This window comes from Bos indicus x Bos taurus, chromosome 28 (genome assembly GCF_003369695.1).
Source record: "Bos indicus x Bos taurus breed Angus x Brahman F1 hybrid chromosome 28, Bos_hybrid_MaternalHap_v2.0, whole genome shotgun sequence".
In the NCBI taxonomy this organism is placed as follows: domain Eukaryota; kingdom Metazoa; phylum Chordata; class Mammalia; order Artiodactyla; family Bovidae; genus Bos; species Bos indicus x Bos taurus.
The window spans coordinates 18054386-18076275 of NC_040103.1; the positions used below are offsets into that span (position 1 = coordinate 18054386).

General features: G+C 42.3%; 1 protein-coding gene across 2 annotated transcripts in view; it reads left to right on the plus strand.

Moving 5' to 3' along the window:
- ARID5B (AT-rich interaction domain 5B) overlaps positions 1–9064 on the plus strand; it is a 193102-nt gene extending 184038 nt beyond the window's left edge. For both annotated transcript variants that reach the window (XM_027530920.1, XM_027530922.1), the window contains one exon: positions 3032–9064. In XM_027530920.1, the coding sequence (XP_027386721.1) occupies positions 3032–5176 (2145 nt within the window). In that variant the 3' untranslated portion in view covers positions 5177–9064. The remainder of the gene's footprint in view (positions 1–3031) is intronic.
- Positions 9065–21890: the final 12826 nt, after the last annotated feature.

A 21890-nucleotide genomic window follows, 5' to 3' on the forward strand; every position in this document is an offset into this window, starting at 1 on the left:
GTAGAAAGCTGAGTGCAGAGGCCGACTTCAAGACAGAAGGAGTCAGAGCTTCTGCTCTGAAAGCCAAGGGACTCTGATGTGAAAAATGTGCCCTTTCACAGCCAGTCTGTCTGAGGAGTGGGTGTGACTTTAAAACACTCACCCGTGGGATCCGCCGTGTCTCTGCAGAACTGTTTGGGAAACTTCAGAGGCTTGTTTGCCTCTTGTAACTGACCTCTGTGCAACAGCCTTGGGTTGAGACCAATTTAGAAACATCTTAAGTACATATTATTTATAGGGGAATTTTGAAGTGGTTCCTCTGAAACCATGATTATCTCTCTTGTTAACAGGTAGTTTCTGAACCTTTTAAAATAAGTCCCAGCTACCCACAGCCCCCAGCAGCCCTTTGGTAGAAGCCATTACTGTCAGTGTCCAGCCAGTCATGGGGGCTGATCTGGGCTCTGTTTCAACATGAATAATAAAAAACTCTGCTGCCCATTAAAAAAAAAAAAACAACAAAACTTAGCAGCCACATTTGGAGACAGCATGTTCTGAGATTCAACCCCTGAGGGAATTTTGGTCCTGATATTAAACACCCCCTAAAAATCAGGTTTATAATGAACACGTAAGAGACTCCCTAATTAAACATTGGCCTAAAACACACAACACACACCTCAATCTCCTAACTAGAAATTAACTTACCCAACTGACTCCTGTGTAAGAAGATATTAATACCAAGAAGAGAAATTTGTTTTTCTCTTTCATAATTATTTTAAACTCTAATAATTAAAAGGGAGGAAAGGAAATGAGGCAGAGGTTCCTAAACATCTGCAAGCTTGCAATATAAATGGCCAAAAGCAAGGAAATTCCAAGTTAAGGCTGACATTCCATTCTTCCTTGATCTTGTTGGCTGGCTGATTCATTACAGGGCTTGGGATCAGTGAGTTCTATTAGATACCGTATGCACAGCATTGCCAAAGCACAAGAGGACAAACTGAGGACCCAGAGGCCAGGTGACCTTTGAATGGCTCCACTCTGGGCATGAAGATTTGTGAGTTGAGGGAGGAATCCTCAGCCATGCCCTGAGCCCATCAGCTGGGGAAGGACCATTGTCAAGAGTCAAGCCTGATGCCCTGTGGGCCACAGAAACCCTGAAAGCCTTAAGACTCCCTGTTTCCTATAGGCCCCAACAGGTTCTCTCAGGAACTATGAGTATCTAAGTGACCAGGGTCATTATGATCAGGGTACCTAAACTACTTGGAATCCCACACCCTCTCCAAGGTTGACCCAACGGTAAGAATTGAGCCTCTCATCTCCTACACAGACTCCTGTTATTGAGCGAGTATATTTCTTTTCATTGACTGTGTTTTGGAGTTTGAATTTTATTGTTTTTATTGTCATTGTTTTTTTAATTTTTGATGTTTTCAATGTGAAGCAGTGAACTCAGTGGAATAAAAAGCACTTCTAGTCAAACCCACTATCTTCAAGTAATCGGATTTCAAGCTTTGTGGGGGAAGGTACCATTTAACATACCAAGACAAATCATAAAATGCCATCCTAGAAAAAAGGTCCTTAACTTTTTTTCTGCCTAGCTTTCAAAGACTTTCTATACCAAAAACTAGAATTTCATGCAACTCAAGGCCTCGGTCACATAAATATCAGTGGGACTGAGAATCCCCCACAGCCCCATAAGAATCTCTTTTAAATCCAATTTGCCTCTTCCCCTTACCATTCTCATTTTTCTGTATTTTCATGTAATATATAAGCTCCAGAGACCAATGATGATTGTTAATGTAGAACAAATAATGATATTTGTACTGGAAAAGGCAGCTATTAGTACAAATAGCAAAAAGGAAAAGATGATAAGCATCCTTAGAAAATAGGGATATCTTGAAGTGGGTTTAAGGAGAAATCTCTATGAAATGGGTATGATTCCTTAAAACTTTTGTTCCTATGCATCCCTCCACCAGCATCCTCAGTCTTGCCCCAAAATGCTAAAGGAAAGAAGTGTCCACCACTTAACAACAAAGAAGAAAAACATTCATGAATAAGATGGAGGGAGAGAAAAAACACCAGCTTGATACAACTGTTTTGTGACTGTTCTCCCCCACACACATGTCAGGGCAGAATAACAGAAGTTTTGAAAGAACTTGCCAGTCAGCTGGGTCCCAGATGGAAAGTTAAGGTGACCTTCTAAGGTCAAAGTTTGCAGAGCTACACAATGCAATGAATGGGTCGAATTGTGCCCACAACTTCTGTCAACGGGGACACATAAAGAGCATCCATCTCATTGACTACAATGTATTTCAATGAACAAAAAAGCTGTATTTGTGGTGGCACTCACTGCTTGAATTCTGACAACTTCATTTTCAGCTTTAATGGATATGGAGTTTGCTGTAGCCTAGAAGGACTGAGTCCTTCTATCCCTTGGGTAGACGGGCTGATTTTGCATCTGTATAATTTTTCAGTATTTTAGTCTTACCTGCATGTCATCTGGCTCTGGGTATAAAATAAACACTTAAGCATCACTAATTTTATGCACCATAAAATTTAACACATTGGGACGATACTTGGTCTCCTAAAGAAAAACAAGCGATTATAGTAAGTTTGTCGCTTGTTGACATGGGGTTGGATTTTGTAAGATGCTTAAAAAAAAAATCTTTCTCCAAAGTGTCATAAAGCACAACATGTAATTTAAAACCCATTTGGATAATTGACTGATTTGACAAGAAGACAACCTCAGAATTAAACTGTATATTAGAATCAAGAAGGAGTGATATGATTGTACACCAGCAGTATGTAACACTGTGCTGTTTTGATAGGTATCTCTTAAGGGACTGAAGTGAATATGCATATTTCTCCTAATGCTCTCTGTAATTTAGATTTCTTCGTTTAGAGCCATGATTGGGGAGTAATAAAGCTTTACAGAAACTCGATGAGCTGACTGACAAGCCTGTTTTCAGAAATCTGCTGTGTGTAACATTTTATTTCATAGCATAAAGTGTCAATGCATTTGGCTTCCTTCTGACCATCTTTTGCAATATCTTACCAGGTTTCGTCAGAGCAAGAGAAGGAACAAGAGACTGTAAACCAGAAAAGCATCACTGAGCCTCTCCCAATAGCAGACACAAAGAAAAAATTGGAAGGGTACCAGGATTTTGCAGCAAGGCCCTTGGTGTCCCAAGCAGACCCAGAAAAGGACAGTGAAACAGATCAAGGTGCCAACAGTGAGAAGGTGGCAGAGGAGGCAGGAGAGAAGGGGCCTGCCCCTCCACTGGCGAGTGCCCCTCTGGCCCCAACTCCCGGCACTGGCAAACAGTCCCTTACCTCTCCCAGTGCTCTCGTGGACTCAAAAGAACCCAAGCCCTGCTGTTTTACAGAGAGCCCTGAAAATGAGCTCCAAGAAGCATCCTTCCCTGGCTTCTCCACCACGCAGCCCCCACTGGCAAACCAGAGTGAGGTGGAGGATGACAAGCTCCCTGCGATGGCGGATTACATTGCCAACTGCACGGTGAAGGTGGACCAGCTGGGCAGTGACGACATCCACAATGCACTCAAGCAGACCCCGAAGGTCCTTGTGGTCCAGTCGTTTGACATGTTCAAAGACAAAGACTTGACTGGGCCCATGAATGAGAACCATGGACTTAATTACACCCCGCTGCTTTACTCAAGGGGGAACCCAGGCATCATGTCCCCGCTGGCCAAGAAAAAACTTTTGTCCCAGGTCAGCGGAGCCAGTCTCTCCAGCAGCTACCCTTATGGCTCCCCACCCCCTTTGATCAGCAAGAAGAAAGTGATTGCGAGGGAGGACCGGTGCTCGAGTTTGTCCCAGGCCCATCATGGCCAAAGCACTGACCACATGGCAGTCAACCGGCCATCGGTGATCCAGCACGTCCAGAGTTTCCGTAGCAAGCCCTCAGAGGAGAGGAAGGGCATCAGTGACATTTTTAAGCATGACAAACTAAGTCGATCGGAGCCCCACCGCTTCAGCTTCTCCAAGCATCACCTTAGCCCCCTGGCCGACTCCTATGTCCTAAAGCAAGAAATACAGGAGGGCAAGGAGAAACTGTTAGAGAAAAGGGCACTTCCCCACTCCCACATGCCTAGCTTCCTGGCCGATTTCTACTCATCTCCCCACCTCCACAGCCTCTATAGGCATACCGAACACCATCTGCACAATGAACAGACATCCAAGTACCCCTGCAGGGACATGTACAGGGAAACGGAAAACAGTTCTTTTCCTTCCCACAAACACCAAGAGAAGCTCCATGTGAATTATCTGGCGTCTCTACATCTGCAAGACAAAAAGTCGGCTGCAGTGGAAGCCCCCACAGATGATCAGCCAACGGATCTGAGCCTTCCCAAGAACCCCCACAAACCCGCCGGCAAGGCCCTGGGCCTGGCCCACTCAGCGCCTGGACCCCAGGAGAGCAAGGGCACCTCCCAGTTCCAGGTCATAAATAGCCAGAGTCGAGACTGTCACCCCAAGGCCTGTCGGGTATCGCCTATGACCATGTCAGCCCCTAAAAAATACCCTGAAGCGCTTTCCAGGTCGGGAAAGCCTCACCCTGTGAGACTGGAGAATTTCAGGAAGATGGACAGCATGGTCCACCCCATCCTCCACCGGAAAATGAGTCCTCAGAACATTGGCGCAGCGCGGCCCATCAAGCGCAGCCTGGAGGATTTGGACCTTGTAATCGCTGGGAAAAAGGCCCGGGCCGTGTCTCCTCTGGACCCCGCCAAGGAGGTCTCTGGGAAGGAGAAGGCCTCGGAGCAGGAGAGCGAAGGCAGCAAGGCCGCACACAGTGGGCACTCTGGGGGCACCTCGGAAGGCCACAAGCTGCCCCTCTCCTCCCCCATCTTCCCAGGTTTGTATTCCGGGAGCCTGTGTAGCTCGGGCCTCAACTCCAGGCTCCCGGCTGGGTACTCTCATTCTCTGCAGTACTTGAAAAACCAGGCTGTGCTCTCTCCACTCATGCAGCCCCTTGCTTTCCACTCGCTTGTGATGCAAAGAGGAATTTTTACATCGCCGACAAATTCTCAGCAGCTATACAGACACCTGGCTGCAGCCACACCCGTAGGAAGTTCATATGGGGACCTTTTGCACAACAGCATTTACCCTCTAGCTGCTATAAATCCTCAAGCCGCCTTCCCATCTTCTCAGCTGTCATCCGTACACCCCAGTACGAAACTGTAAGCCCGGCCCTGCCCAGCATCCCAAATGGCGACATGGTTAACAGTGCTTCGCTCCTGCGCCTGGGGTGATGGCTTGGAGAATTAGAAGTCAGTATTTCTTCTAATCTGGGGGTGAGATCAGTCCTGGCCTAAGGGGCCCGGAGGGGAAGTGAGCATACCTGGTATTTCTGGGATGACTCCGGCCTTGGCTGGTCAATCTTGACCCCTTCCGACACAGAGGCCCTGGCACCCTAGATGGTTCACTTTGCACGGGGGTCTTGTGAAGGGATTCACGTGTATCCAGAAGAACTTAGAGGACTCCATCTGAGTTCTGATGGTCAGGAAACAATCTGGGCAAAAAAGGGTAGACATTTCAGAGGACGGGGCAAGGAAGACTGGCAAACATGCCAAGGGATGCCCCCTCTTCATAAAACTCTCCAAGGTTCAATCAATGCAATGTATAGTAAAACTTCAATAGATCTTTCATTTTGACACTATTAAACAATCCAGAGAAGTAAACACTGTTAAACTGACTGTATATATTTGCTTCTTAAAACTACCCATATCACTGTTTGCTCACCTAATTTATATACAGGTAGTCCCTATTTTTCTCCCGGTTTCTTGTCCTTTTTTTTTTTTTTCTTTTTTTAATTAAACAGTATCGCTTTTATTTGCAGGTCGTTTATTTTGTTTTAAAGACTGACTGTCCCAGTTGTTGATGTGTGTTTGTAATTTTTCCACATCTTATTTTGAGCAGCTTTGGGTGGTAATGTTATTGTTTACAAATTGAAGCAACTGATTCTAGTGGAACAAATGAAAAAAGAAACCGTTGAGCACACGACAGTGCAAAGAACGTTCCTTTGCAAATCTGCAATTTAAGGATTTTGTTCCTCATAAATGGCATAGTTGAAAGAGCTTATACACTGCTTACTTACCCTGCCAAATGCTCTGCTTTGAAGTATTGGGTTATGTGAAAACATTGAGCATTGTACTTACCTTATCTAGGCTGTGAAACTGTCCTACATACCAGAGGAATCATAAAAACAAAAACCTCACTGGCAGCAAGCTGCTGAATAACAAGAGTCTAGAGGACATATTTGTGGGCTGCACAGATATTTTAGGAATTTCAGAAATTAGAACAGAAGCCAAAATGATTTACATTGGTGTTGGCAAAGATCCCTTTAAACAGTCTGGGAAAGGGGGTTGGGAAGAGGATGGAGCTTGACTATCCAGAAGAAAGTGAGTAGTGGGAGGCCCAGGTGCCAGCTACCTGCCCTGGGCCACAGTCTTTCCAGTAATAGGTTGTCACATTGCCTCATCAGGTGGGTTTCTTGCTATTCCCAAGAAGAACCTCACAGGCCACATCTTTGGGGGTAGCTGGCATACTGGATTACTCATTTCCCAAGCAAGCCATCCTCCTTGGGTTACGGGGTGTGAGATTCGTGTGTGTGCACACACAGTTTTTGTGCCATTTTTTAACCACCTGGCAATACAGTCCACTGAATGATGTTCTTTACTGTTGGAAAGAAATGGTTAAGCTGTTCACGCAGTCAGAAGATGTAAAGAATGTATACTGTCATTCTTGCCACTTTATCCTATAGGCTGACAAGATGTAACATCAAGGTGGATGCATTTTTCTAAGTGTGTTAAAAGTCTATCGACACAGAGAGTGGACTTTCCTTCCAGGTCGCAAGCCCCGCTAAAACTGCTTTGATGAACTCCCCAGCCAACCCTCCCCTGCCCCAAAACGACTGGTAGACATTAGAATCATAGTTATCCAAGTCTTTTACCTCTGAGATATTTAATTCTATGAAAATTGATGATAATTTTCAACTTCTAAATAGGTAACTCGACTGAAACATAATCAAAACTGGTAAACAATGAAACTGTGGCTCTTAAACCAAGCCATGCATGCCGTGCATTTGTATTGAAATGTCTCTATGATACGAAGCCAAATATTCAATGTAACATACTTAATATCCAAAGGTGGAAACAAAAGAATGTAGAGATCTAGTGTTAAGAGTTCCATTTGCTTCAATTAATTATTTACCTTCCTGTGGAATAATATATACATATATATATATTTAATAGAACCATAGATAGACTAGTAGAATTTAGATTATAAATGTGTGAATGCAGATTATCCTGCTATTGCACAAGATAGAGTGGGGGAAAATAATCTCAATTGCAGCTGGCAAAATGCTGGCTGGAACATATATAAGAAAGTTGCACTAGACTGAATGGTCACAGAATCAGAGGACACGGAAGAAGGGGAAACGCCAGTGTTTCTGCGGCTGACACGGACTAGATCCTACATGGTGTCTATGAGTTTGTTTCTCAAAACCGGGGCCTGCGTCCCCGGTGGAGCGCACCTATCTGTTCTGAAGAGGGGGCATTTGTTTTCCCCGCTGCAATGATTTCAGTCTGGTTTCATCATGTTGGAATTTGATCACACCATTTTCAAACAATGTTAACATAGTCCAGCTTTTGTTTTTCTCATCTCTTCCGAGAGGAGACTCACTGTTTCTGTCTGAGGAAGCTCATACCCTCGGCAAAACATCAGGACAAGTAGAGAGAGAGGAGGGTATACATTCCCAACAGAAGCAGTGTGTTATTTGTTTTAAAACTCTGAACAGAGATCTTGGAAATCTTTCAAAAAGACCATTGAATTCTTCATTGGCCGAGAACTACATTTTAAAAAGTCTTAAATAGGGCTTTGTTTGCATTGTTTGAGCTCAAGGGGCCTTATTATTGAATGGCGTTGCACAAGCCTTTGTGCAATCAAACCATTGTTATTGGTAGTTCTGTAAAGGAAACTGTGGAATCTAATTGGCAGTGGAGTCATAAATCTATTTACTAAGTGCGGCTTCCAAGAAATGTTGCAATTCAAAATGCACTAAGACCGTGATTTACTGGAGATTTGGAGATTCTAAATAATACTTTTTAAAAACCTTTCCATGCAACTTCTGGTTTAGCTTTTGGCAACTCAACATTAAAGAAAAAAAAAAAAAAAAACCAGCCCAACCAAGTTTCAGAATTAAGTATTCTCCTAGTAAGTGATTGGAACTTGTAATATTTGCCACAGGACTGACTTATTTATTTACTAGCTAGAGGCTCTTAAGTTCACTTGTTTATCAGGGCATATACAGAAGGGTTTGTTAAAACTCGACATTGACTTTACAACTTTCTGACCTGGTGCATGAATTCTCAAGTACTGTATTTCACTGTGTTGGTGTGTCTGATGGAAATTTCAAGGTGATCCCACAAAAATATTTTATGTAGTGTGCCTTCAAAGAGAACTTTTATTTCTCTTCACTTGTTGTCCCACAAAGTCACATTTGGTGGTGGTCAGCCAAGTCCCATCTGGTCTAGTTTTATCCTTGTCCCAATTTTTAAGAAAAATGGGAACAAGTTTGCCCTGGTGAGACCCACACCATTGCAATGATTATCTTGAGCACTTAAATTCCAGTGTTGGCTGTTGATGTATTTGATATTCTGCTTGTCTCCCCATGGTTGAAATATGTCTGAAGAATAGCAGCATAATCTCTTGGCTGTTTATACTTTTTTAAACTTTCCTGTGTTGTAAATATTGTATACTTTTGGTGATTCCAGCTATGTAACCTCTATGCTCTGTAAGGTGATTATTTGTATATAGCAACATGGCCCAGTGATATTATATAGGTTCCCAATGGAGAGGTTATTGAGTGACCTTTGCATTAGTTTAAACACTACCAGAAAAATGCTGAGCCAACTATAAACACTCAATTTTGTATGTTTTCCAAATTGTACTTATTACTGCTTTTGATACTGTATTACGTGCCAATAGTTTCCCAATCACATAGCAGGCAAGAGATATTTTGTACTTTTTGATCCACTGTAATATTTAATAAAAAATGTTACTATCTGTTTCCTTTTGGGTGTAATCTGTCAACTTCCTCCTGAGTGCCCTGTGGCCTCCACCAGAGTACTTTCCTTCAGGCTGTCTCCAAATAGAATAATAACGATGATGTCTGTCTGTGGAGAACCTACTGGGTGCCCAATTGGCATACAGTATCTTTACCCTTCACACCCTCCTGTAAATATGGTTCTGCCCATTTTACTGATGCAAAGACTGAAGCTTAGACTGGTAAATCAACTTGCCCAAGATCATCTAGCTAACAAATTGGCAGAGCTGGGATATGAACTCAGGGCTCTTAAATCGACAGCTTCTTCTATATACCACGCTTCTCTCCTGGCAAGTAACAAAAGCAACAATTTACTTACTTGGTCAACAAAGACTGATTCATGTCTCAACTTCCAGGCATATTTGTTAGGAGCTGGGATTACAATTTTGAGTAGAAGATAAACTATACCATCTCTGGAGCTTATAAGACTAATGGGAAAGAGAGTAATCAAATAGTCACCCACATAAATATAAAACCTCAAGCTGACCTAGTTCCAAGGGAGAGGAGTGTGATTACTAAACTGATACATGAAGGATGAGTATGAGTTGAGATGAGAGGGAATTAGGAGAAGAGTTCTCCAAGCACCAGGTACCACATGTCCAAAGGCCCAGAGGCAGGAACAAGGTAAACTTATTATAGGAATCAAAAAAGCCTGTGTGACAGAAGTAGAATAATAAGGAATGAAGTTGAGGTGAGGTTACAAAGTACAGCAGGGGTCAGCCAGATAGGTCCTAAGAGACCAGGTTGAGCATTTGGTCTTGATACTGAACAATAAGTTTACATGGAGAGGTGATACATTCAGATTTGTCTTTTTCAATGCCACTCTCTGGTACTGTGTGAACGCAGAGCAATCTAATCCAAGATGGTGGTCATTTCAATTGGGTTGGTAGAATGGGGGAAGGTTGGATACATTTCAGAGGTACTTGGAAGGAGGGAAGGACAGCCTTGATGATGGATTAAATGGAGCAACTGATGGATACTTGGGGTTGAAAACCCAGGAAAATGGCATTTTCTGATGTCTAGTGATGATGGACAAAGACTTCTCTCCTCTCACCCCCTGAGTCCTCTGCTGCCAAGCTTTCCCCTGGTTTTGCTCAGCTTATTATTAGTTGAAGTGCCAGATTGAAAAAGTTGCACGCTGTGTGCTCCCTTCTTAATGGGTCCCAGGGGACAGGGTGGACAGACTTTGGTGACGGTATTAGTTTACAACCTGTACCATCTCGTCAAGGTGGACTTTGAACAGATAGGATAGACTAAACTGCTAACACGCATGATATCACAAGTCTAGGAGAAAAGCCAAGAATACATTTTTGATAAAAGATCTAGGACCCTTTGTTTTATCATGGTTGACTACCTGGAGGACCCTGCCCACCTCTCTTACACCAGCAGGACTTACAGCAGGACTTAGGGCCCTTATCCCTTTGTTAACCCAAACATGCCATACATAAAAAGAAGCCTCAGCCCCATGGTCTCCTCACTCTCATTCCAATTCATCTATATTTCACCATATTATATGAATTGTTAGGAGTATATCAAAAGAATGTTCTTCCATCTATGATACATTCAGCAACCTAAGCTCAGATACTTGAATCATATACAACAGGAAACATCATGATAAGTTACCTATTTTTACCAGGCCTGGCTAACACTGTTGGGAAGGAGGGTGCTTTTACTAAAGATGTCATTCATGGTGCAAAAATAATAAAACTGTCCAATGATTTTTTCTAGGAAAGTGGCCAAAGTTGACAAATGTTTTAGGGCTGATAGTGACCAGGAAATAGGTCATTATTTACATCAACAAGTACATCAGTGGCAGGAGGTTGGAGTAGAGTGAGAGGTGACCGCTGGCCAGAAATAATGCAAAAAAAAAAGTATAGCTTTGAATGTTGAACTAGAGAGTAAATGACACCAACTTGGGTCCATGAATAGAGAATTCCTGAATTTTGGAATCTCCAGCTAATGCCTAATATAACATTCCAAAGCATTTGTTTAACCTGTTTAAACAAACAAACAATTTTAATCATTATAGCTATAACCATAGGCATTCCCAGCCTTATAAGGACAAGGTAATCCACTCCCTGAGGCATCCACCCAAGAATAACTACTACTTTATTATTGTTGAAACTTTCTCTAGGGCATAGCTGTCCTATGGTACTTCTTAGGATGGCAGAAATATTCTATAATTCAGAGCTTTCCAATACTATAACTACTAGCCAAAGTGGTTGAACTCTTGAAATGTGCCCAGTGTGATGGAGGAACTGATTCTATAATTCTACTTTTATTCACTTAAACAGCTACATGTGGCTAGTAGGTACTATAACAGCACAGCCCTAGAAAGTACAATTGGCCAGTGAGCATGTATTAATACAGACACAATTAGAGATGGGATAAAATCTACAAATAAATTTTAATATAGACTTAAAGCAGGCAACACTATCTCTTCTGGGCAAAACTTTGTTAATCCATGGGGGGGGGGGGGGTGACTATAGATTTAACACTATTTTTCACTCAGGATACACACATCACAAGCATCTAAGTACTTACTAAATGAACAAACAAATCATTGGGAGAGCATGTACCAATAAAACAGACAACCTAGAAGAAATGGACAAATTCTTAGGAAGGTTCAACCTTCTAACACCAAACCAGAAAGAACTAGAAAATGTGAACAGACCAATCACAAGTACTGAAATTGGAACAGTGATTATGGAGGGGAGACAGGATGGCAGAGTAGATAGTGGAGGCCATCTTCTCCCACAAAAACATTTAAAATACATCTACCAGTGCAACGATTCACACAAAACATCTACTGAAATTCAACAGAGGATCTCAGACTTTGGAAAGAACAAGAAAACCTCCATGTAACCTGGTGCAACAAATAAGAGAAAGAAGGAATCAGGACAGGATTGTTCTGCAGGGAGGGAGCTGTGAAGGAGGAAAGGGTCCCCGGGAAGTCTGCTCTTTGGTGGGGAGATCAGTTTGGACAGAGAGGAGCTTTGAGCCCAGGAGGAGAGTGCAGCAACCAGTCTGCAGAAGGCAAAACTGGACAACCTCCACAAAAGGCTGGCTCTGCCGCCCTGTGCTCCCCAGCCTCTACTCTCCAGGCCACTGGAGGTTGCCATTTTGGCCCTACCAAACAGCCTATAGGCTCCAGTGCTGAAATGCCTTAGGCCAACCAGCCAACATGATAGAAACACAGCCACACCCATCAGCAAACAGGGTGCCTAAAGCCACACTGAGAAAGGAAAGACATACCCATTTGAAAGCAGAGTCCCAAAGAATAGCAAGGAGAGATAAAAAAGCCTAAGTGATCAATGCAAAGAAATAGAGGAAAACAATAGAATGGGAAAGACTAGAGATCTCTTCAAGAAAATTAGAGATACCAAGGGAACACTTCATGCCAAGATGCGCTCAATAAAGGACAGAAATGGTATGGAACTAACAGAATCAGAAGATATTAAGAAAAGGTGGCAAGAATACACAGAAGAACTATACAAAAAAGATCTTCACGACCCAGATGATCAGGATGGTATGATCACTCACCTAGAGCCCGACATCCTGGAATGTGAAGTCAAGTGGGCCTTAGGAAGCATCACTGTGAAGAAAGCTAGTGGAGGTGAAGGAATTCCAACTGAGCTATTTCAAATCCTAAAAGATGATGCTGTGGAAGTGCTGCACTCAATATGCCAGAAATTTTGGAAAACTCAGCAGTGGCCATAGGACTGGAAAAGGTCAGATTTCATTCCAATCCCTAAGAAAGGCAATACCAAAGAAGGCTCAAACTACCACACAATTGCACTCATCTCACATGCTAGCAAAGTAATTGGAGAAGGCAATGGCACCCCACTCCAGTACTCTTGCCTGGAAAATCCCATGGACAGAGGAGCCTGGTAGGCTGCAGTCCATGGGGTCGCTAAGGGTCAGACACAACTGAGCGACTTCACTTTCGCTTTTCACTTTCATGCATTGGAGAAGGAAATGGCAACCCACTCCAGTGTTCTTGCCTGGAGAATCCCAGGGACGGGGGAGCCTGGTGGGCTGCCATCTATGGGGTCACACAGAGTCGGACACAATTAAAGTGACTTAGCAGCAGCAGCAGCAGCAGCAGCAAAGTAATGCTCAAAATTCTCCAAGCCAGGCTTCAACGGTATATGAACCGTGAACTTCCAGATGTTCAATCTGGATTAGGAAAAGGCAGAGGAACCAGAGATCAAATTGCCAACATCCATTGGATCATCAAAAAAGCAAGAGAGTTCCAGAAAAACATCTGCTTAATTGACTATGCCAAAGCATTTGACTGTGTGGATCACAACAAACTGTGGAAAATTCTTAAAGAGATAGGAATACCAGACCACCTGACCTGCCTCTTGAGAAATCTGTATGCAGATCAGAAAGCAAGAGTTAGAACTGGACATGGAACAACAGACTGGTTTGAAATTGGGAAAGGAGTATACCAAGGCTGTATACTGTCACCCTGCTTATTTAACTCATATGCAGAGTGAATAATGAGAAACACTGGGCTGGATAAAGCACAAGCTGGAATCAAGATTTCTGGGAGAAATATCAATAACCTCAGATATGCAGATGACACGATGTTTATGGCAGAAAATGAAGAAGAACTAAACAGACTCTTGATGAAAGTGAAAGAGGAGAGTGAAAAAGTTGGCTTAAAGCTCAACATTCAGGAAACTAAGATCATGGCATCGGGTCCCATCACTTCATGGCAAATAGATGGGGTAACAGTGGAAACAGTGACAAACTTTATTTTTGGGGCTCTAAAATCACTGCAGATAGTGATTGCAGCCATGAAATTAAAAGATGCTTGCTCCTTGGGAGAAAAGCTATGACCAACTTAGACAGCATATTAAAAAGCAGAGACATTACTTGGCCAACAAAGGTCTGTCTAATCAAAGCTATGGTTTTTTGAGTAGTCATGTATGGATGTGAGTTGGACTATAAAGAAAGCTGAGTGCCGAAGAATTGATGCTTTTGAACTGTGGTGTTGGAGAAGACTCTTGAGAGTTCCTTGGACTGCAAGGAGATCCAACCAGTCCATCCTAAAGGAGATCAGTCCTGGATATTCATTGGAAGGACTGACACTGAAGCTGAAGCTCCAATACTTTGGCCACTTGATGCAAAGAACCAACTCATTGGAAAAGACCCTGATGCTGGGAAAGATTGAAGGTGGGAGAAAAAGGGGACAACAGAGGATGAGATGGTTGGACGGCATCACCAACTCAATGGACAGGAGTTTGAGCAAGCTCCAGGAGTTGGTGGTGGACAGTGAGGCCTGGCCTGCTGCAGTCCATGGGGTTGCAAATGGTGGTATACAACCAGAGACTGAACTGAACTGAAAGCCACACTGAGCTCACAGCCACCTGTAAACACACCCTGCTCACCATAGGGACAAGACCTAGCTCCACCCACCAGCGGGCAGGTACCAGTGCCACTTTCCAGGAAGTCTGCACGAGTCTCAGGATCAACATGATCCAGCCAAGGGCATACACCAGAAGCAAGAGGAGTTATTACAATCCTCTAATCTGCAAGGAGATCCAACCAGTCCATTCTAAAGATCAGTCCGGGGTCTTCTTTGGAAGGAATGATGCTGAAGCTGAAACTCCAGTACTTTGGCCACCTCATGCGAAGAGTTGACTCATTGGAAAAGACTCTGATGCTGAGAGGGATTGGGGGCAGGAGGAGAAGGGGACGACAGAGGATGAGATGGCTGGATGGCATCACCGACTCGATGGACGTGAGTTTGAGTGAACTCCGGGAGTTGGTAATGGACAGGGAGGCCTGGCATGCTGCAATTCATGGGGTTGCAAGGAATTGGACATGACTGAGTGGCTGAACTGAATTGAACTGAGTCTGTAGAAAGAAGATGACACACACAGAAAGTTACACAGTGGTGAAATATATTCCAGATGAAGGAATAAGAGAAAAGCCCACAAGAGCAACTAAATGAATTGGAACCTACCTGAAAAAGAATTTAGAGTCATGATGGTAAAGATGATCCAACATATCAGAAAAAGAATGAAGGTACAGGGATTTCCCTGGTAGTCCAATGGTAAAGAATCTCCCTTCCAAGGCAGAAGACGCCAGTTTGATTCCTGGTTGGAGAACCAACATCCCACATGCCACAGGGCATCCAAGCCTATGCACCGCAACTACTGAGCCAGCAGCCGCAGCTCCTGGGACGGCATACTCTGAAACCTGGGTACCACAACTAGAAAGAAGTCCATGCTTCGCAACCAAGAGCCCACAGGCCTCAACAAGAAATCCTGAATGCTGCAAATAAGACTCAATGGAGCCAAAATGAAATAAGTAAGAGAGTAAAAGAAGAGAGGAAAGAAACCGAATCCTCCAGTTCAAGATAGTAGAGTAGAAGTATGTATGCTCACCTCCTCCTGTGAGAGCACCAAAATTGCACCTAGCTATTGAACAACAAATGACAGCAGGATGCTGGAACCCACCATAAAAAGATATCCCAAGTCCAAAGATAAAGAAGCCACAGCAAGATGGTAGGAGGGGCACAATCATGATAAAATCAAATCCCACGCCTACCAGGTGGGTGACCCACAGACTGGGAGAACAATAATACCAAAGAAGTTCTCACACTGTGGTGAAGGTTCTGAACCCCCATGTCAGGCTTCCCAGCCTAGGGATCCAACAAAGGGACTGGGAATCCCCAGGAATCTGGCTTTGAGGGCCAGCAGGATTTGATTATATGACTCCCAAAGGACTAGGGGAAACAGAGACTCCAGTCTTGGAGGGCACAAACAAAATTCTGTGCACACCAAGACCCAGAGGAGAGGAGCAGTGACCCCACAGGAGACTGAACCAAAAATACCTGCTAGTGTTGGAGGGCCTCCTCTGGAGGCGTTGGTTGGCAGGGACTCACCACAGGGATGGACAGGAGAACTGGAAGGTCCCCCTTGTAATAAATCTTCTGGGAGTTTGCCGTTAACCCTACCATAGAGACCATCAGAGAGAGCAGATAGAAGAAACAAGAAGCACAGTTTCACAGCAGCTATAACAAAAACCGTATTACAGAAAGTTCAGTTCAGTTCAGTCACTCAGTCATGTCCGTCTCTTTGCGACCCCATGAATCACAACACGCCAGGCCTCCCTGTCCATCACCAACTCCCAGAGTTCACTCAAACTCCTGTGCATTGAATCAGTGATGCCATCCAGCCATCTCATCCTCTGTCGTCCTCTTCTCCTCCTGCCCCCAATCCCTCCCAGCATCAGGGTCTTTTTCAATGAGTCAACTCTTCACATGAGGTGACCAAAGTATTGGAGTTTCAGCCTCAGCATCAGTCCTTCCAATGAACACCCAGGACTGGTCTCCTTTAGGATGGACTGGTTGGATCTCTTTGCAGTCCAAGGGACTCTCAAGAGTCTTCTCCAACACCACAGTTCAAAAGCATCAATTCTTTGGCACTCAGCTTTCTTCACAGTCCAACTGTACAGAAAGTTAATCACAATGATAAAGCAGAAAGTTATATCCCAGATGAAGGGACAAGATAAAGTCTCAGAAAAAAAACTAAATGGAGTGGAAATAGGCAACCTTCCAATAAATAATTCAGAATAATGATAGTGAAGATGATCCAGGATCTCAGGAAAACAATGGAGGCAAAAATTGAGAATATGCAAGAAAAGCTAGGACGACCCAGAGGGATGGTATGGGGAGGGAGGAGGGAGGAGGGTTCAGGATGGGGAACACATGTATACCTGTGGTGGATTCATTTTGATATTTGGCAAAACTAATACAATTATGTAAAGTTTAAAAATAAAATAAAATTTAAAAAATTTTTAATAAATTAAAAAAAAAAAAAGAATTAAAGAACAAATATACACTAGAAGGAATCAATAGCAGAATAGCTAAGGCAGAAGAATGGATAAATGACCTGGAGGAGAGAATGGTGGAAATCTCTGCCACAGAACAGTATATAGAAAAAAGAATGATAAGAAATGAAGACAGTCTAAGAGACCTCTGGGACAACATTAAACACATGAACATTTGAATTACATGGGTCCCAGAAGGAGAAGAGAGAGAAAGGACCTGAGAAAATATTTGAAGAGATACTTTCCGAAAACTTTCCGAATATGGGATAGGAAATAATCAATCAAGTCCAGGAAGCACAGAGAGTTCCAGGAATGATAAACCCAAGGAGGAACACACCAAGACACATAGAAATCAAACTGACAAAAATTCAAGACAGAGATAAAATATTAAAAGCAACAAGGGAAAAATGACAAATAGTACAAGGGAACTCCCATCAGGTTATCAGCTGATTTCTCAACAGAAACTCTACAAACCAGAAGAGAATGACATGATATATTTAAAGTGATGAAAGGGAAGAACCTACAACCAAGAATACTCTACCCAGCAAGACTATCCTTCAGAACTGATGGAGAAATCAAAAGCTTTCCAGATAAGCAAAAATTAAGAGAACTCAGCACCACTAAACCAGCTTTACAACAAATGCTAAAGGAACTTCTCTAGGCAGAAAACACAAGAGAAGGAACAGACCTACAGAAAACAAACCCAAACAACTAAGAAAATGGTAATAGGATCATGTACTATGCTCAGTGGCTTCAGTTGTGTCTGACTCTTTGCGACCTATGGACTGTAGCCTGCCAAGCTCCTCTGACCATGGGATTCTCCAGGTGAGAATAATGGAGTGGGTAGCCCTCCTCCAGGGGATATTCCCAACCTAGGAATTGAACCCAAATCTCCAGCACATCCTGCATTGCAGGCAGGTTCTTTATCCACTGAGCCACCTGGGAAGCCCATTAGCATACTAACACCCCCTAAATCTTGTTTCCATTAGCTTATGATATCAGAATGTGGAGAAGCAAACCTACAGATCTATCTCCTGACTATCTTCATAAGACATGTAGCTGGTCTGTTATCAACTGCACACAGGCCTCCTGAATGCAAGGTTTCTCCAGCCCTGCAGAGCCCTTTAAACTGCTGCTGTAAGCAACATTTACAGTAAGCAAGGGCACCAGTATAAAGACAAATGCTAATCAAACAATGCCAGAGCAGCATTTCACATACTTCCATCAAGCATAGCATATGAAGTGAACAGAACCAGGAGAAATCAAGTCCTAGAGCAGGGCTGGTAGGCACCGCAAGCGGGCTGTGCAGTAGTGCCAGGCAGGAAGCCAAGAGATGCACTCCATATCACGTTTCTACCAAGAAATAGGACGAATGGGGTCTGACAGGAAAACATTCTATCCCTAAATAAAAACAGAGCATGGTTCTTGGACTCTGAATGCACATTTAAGGCATAAAAGAATTTCAATTCTCTATTTTCATAAAGCAAAAATCTCAAGTCTTTTTGATTGAGTTTCACATTAATTGGCACTTTATTTGCTTAAAACCTAAACATTATCAGTTTCAGAAGAAATCCACTGTGATATATAGATCTCCTCATTTAAATTCCAGGGTTTCTTCTTTTGATCCTTGGTAAAATTTTGTATCCAAGAAACAGGATATAGATATTTAAAAACATAAACCATTAGAGAATGAAATAGGAAATCAAGAAACACTGAAGTTTTGACAGCACCCCCCCCCCTTTTTTTCCCAAGTTCCTTAAAGACTGTAGCAGAATAAAAGGATCACTGGATCCAAGTCTCTTAGAGATAACAAGGGATGAAACTAAAACAAACAAAAAACCAAACCCACATCCCCAAACAAGGTCAAGTAACCTTAATTCCTTACTCTGCTCCAAGGTTAAAAACATGAATAACTTTTAGTAGCAGTTCAGAATTCATCTTTATCTCCTACCTGCTCCATTAGTGGAACTTTAAAGTCATGATTTTTTTAGATATCTGTATTTTGGTATATGAAATACAAACTTGTATTAGATGACAGCTTTTTTTTTTTTTTCCAAATTCAGGTAGAGAAAGAAGCAATAACTTTTAATAAAACCTACATGTTTTTGATTACTGTTTTAGCAAAAAGCTTTTTTTCCCTTTCATTGAAAATAACATTTTATTCTTTTTTTTTTTTAAAGTAAAGCATTTTATGTTAAATTTACCATTTTTGTCTGTTGGTCTCCTCTTCGTCATGACCCCTCTTCCCCCTTGACTTTTCCCAATGAAAGCCATGTTAAATTAACCATTGGATTCACTGCTTCATCTTTTTATTTTTAATGGAGGGTATACCACAGTTTTAAAGCAGTAAGATTTGAGGTGAACACTATGGAATAGGATCACACATATCAATAATTATCTTAAATGTAAATGGATTAAATGTACTAATCAAAAGACAAAGACCAACTGGGTGGATGAAAACATGTGCAGGTATGCACTTCCACTTATCACATCACTCTGCTCAATTCCCCCAAATTGTATGTAATTATTTTATACTGTTAAGTTAATCATGTTTCCCATTATGGCTTGTGATTATAATTATCTTTTTTTGTTGTTTGGCTATTGATTGTGAAAACTGATAAGCATCTTTTACTGTTGTGCTTATGCAACTATTACTCAATACCATTGTATCATGATTGATCAATCGAAAAACAATACAATTCTATATCACCAACACAAGGATCCAATAGAAAAACCTGTAATCACTTTTTAAAATCCAGATGCATATCAGAATTATCCTGAAATCTTTTGAAAAATACAAATGCTCAGGTATTGCTTTTTTCCTCCAGAGCTCCAGATGGTTCTAATGAGCCATGACTCTAATGAGTAATGTTTAAAAACAACTGGACTATATTATCAGAGGCAATGGCACCCCACTCCAGTACTCTTGGCTGGAAAATCCCATGGACGGAGGAGCCTGGTGGGCTGCAGTCCATGGGGTCGCTAAGAGTCGGACACGACTGAGCGACTTCACTTTCACTTTTCACTTTCATGCATTGAGAAGGCAATGGCAGCCCACTCCATGTTCTTGCCTGGAGAATCCCAGGGACGGGGGAGCCTGGTGGGCTGCCGTCCATGGGGTCACACAGAGTCAGACACGACTGAAGTGACTTAGCAGTGGCAGGACTATCTCATGACCTTTTATGTACCTTGTTTCACTTTTTATATTTCATATTCAGTGTTCCCATATCATTTAGTTCATGTTCTCCAATTTCTCCATCTCTTCTTTTTCTTTCTTGGATATTCTTTCTCAAGTCTTTATCAAGTGTAGCAGAAAAGCTTTTGTATATATACATATAAATATGTATAATATATACTTGAAAACTTACAAATTTTTACCAAACTAAAAAAAATGACATTTTGATTCCACTTGTTTGACTTAGTGTGAATAGAATGCTAGATTTCTAATTAAAAAATAGACATACAACAAGCAACAAAGATTTACTGTATAGCATAGGGAACTATAGTCAATATCCTGTAATAAGCTATGATGGAAAATAATTTCAAAATAATTTATGTGTATAAGTACTGCATTGCGGGCTCTTTTGTTAACTATGATGGCAACTCCATTTCTTTTAAGGGATAGTGGTAGATAGTGCCCACAGTGGTAGATATAATGGTGATCTGAGTCAAATTCACCCATTCCAGTCCATTTTAGTTCACTGATTCCTAGAATGTCGACGTTCACTCCTGCCATCTCCTGTTTGACCACTTCCAGTTTGCCTTGATTCATGGACCTAACATTCCAGGTTCCTATGCAATATTGCTCTTTACAGCATCGGACCTTGCTTCTATCACCAGTCATATCCACAACTGGGTGTTGTTTTCGCTTTGGCTCCATCCCTTCATTCTTTCTGAAGTTATTTCTCCACTGATCTCCCGTATCATTTTGGGCACCTACTGACCTGGGGAGTTCATCGTTCTGTGTCCTATCTTCCTGCCTTTTCATGCTGTTCATTTGGCCTTGGAGTACAGAATGAAGCAGGGCAAAGGCTAATAGAGTTTTGCCAAGAGAACACACTGGTCATAGCAAACACCCTCTTCCCACAACACAAGAGAAGACTCTACACATGGACATCACCAGATGGCCAACACTGAAATCAGAATGATTATATTTTTTGCAGCCAAAGATGGAGAAGTTCTATACAGTCAGCAAAACAAGACTGGGAGCTGACTGTGGCTCAGATCATGAACTCCTTATTGACAAATTCAACTTAAATTGAGGAAAGTGGGGGAAACCACTAGACTATTCAGGTATGATCTAAATCACATCCCTTATGATTATACAGTGGAAGTGAGAAATGGATTTAAGGGACTAGGTCTGATAGACAGAGTGCCTGATGAACTATGGACAGAGGTTTGTGACACTGTACAGGAGACAGGAATCAAGACCATCCCCAGGAAAAAAATGCAAAAAAGCAAAATGGCTGTCTGAGGAGGTCTTACAAATAGCTGTGAAAAGAAGAGAAGTGAAAAGCAAAGGAGAAAAAGAAAGATATATCCATTTGAATGCAGAGTTCCAAAGAATAGCAAGGAGAGATAAGAAAGCCTTCCTCGGCGATCAATGCAAAGAAATAGAAGAAAACAAAAGAATGGGAAAGACTAGAGATCTTTTCAAGAAAATTAGAGATACCAAGGGAACATTTCATGCAAAGATGGGCACAATAAAGGACAGAAATGGTATGGACCTAACAGAAGCAGAAGATATTAAGAAGAGGTGGCAAGAATACACAGAAGAACTGTATAAAAAAGATCTTCACGACCAAGACAATCACGATGATGTGATCACTGACCTACAGCCAGACATCCTGGAATGTGAAGTCAAGTGGGCCTTAGGAAGCACCACTACAAACAAAGCTAGTGGAGGTGATGGAATTCCAGTTGAGCTATTTCAAATCCTAAAAG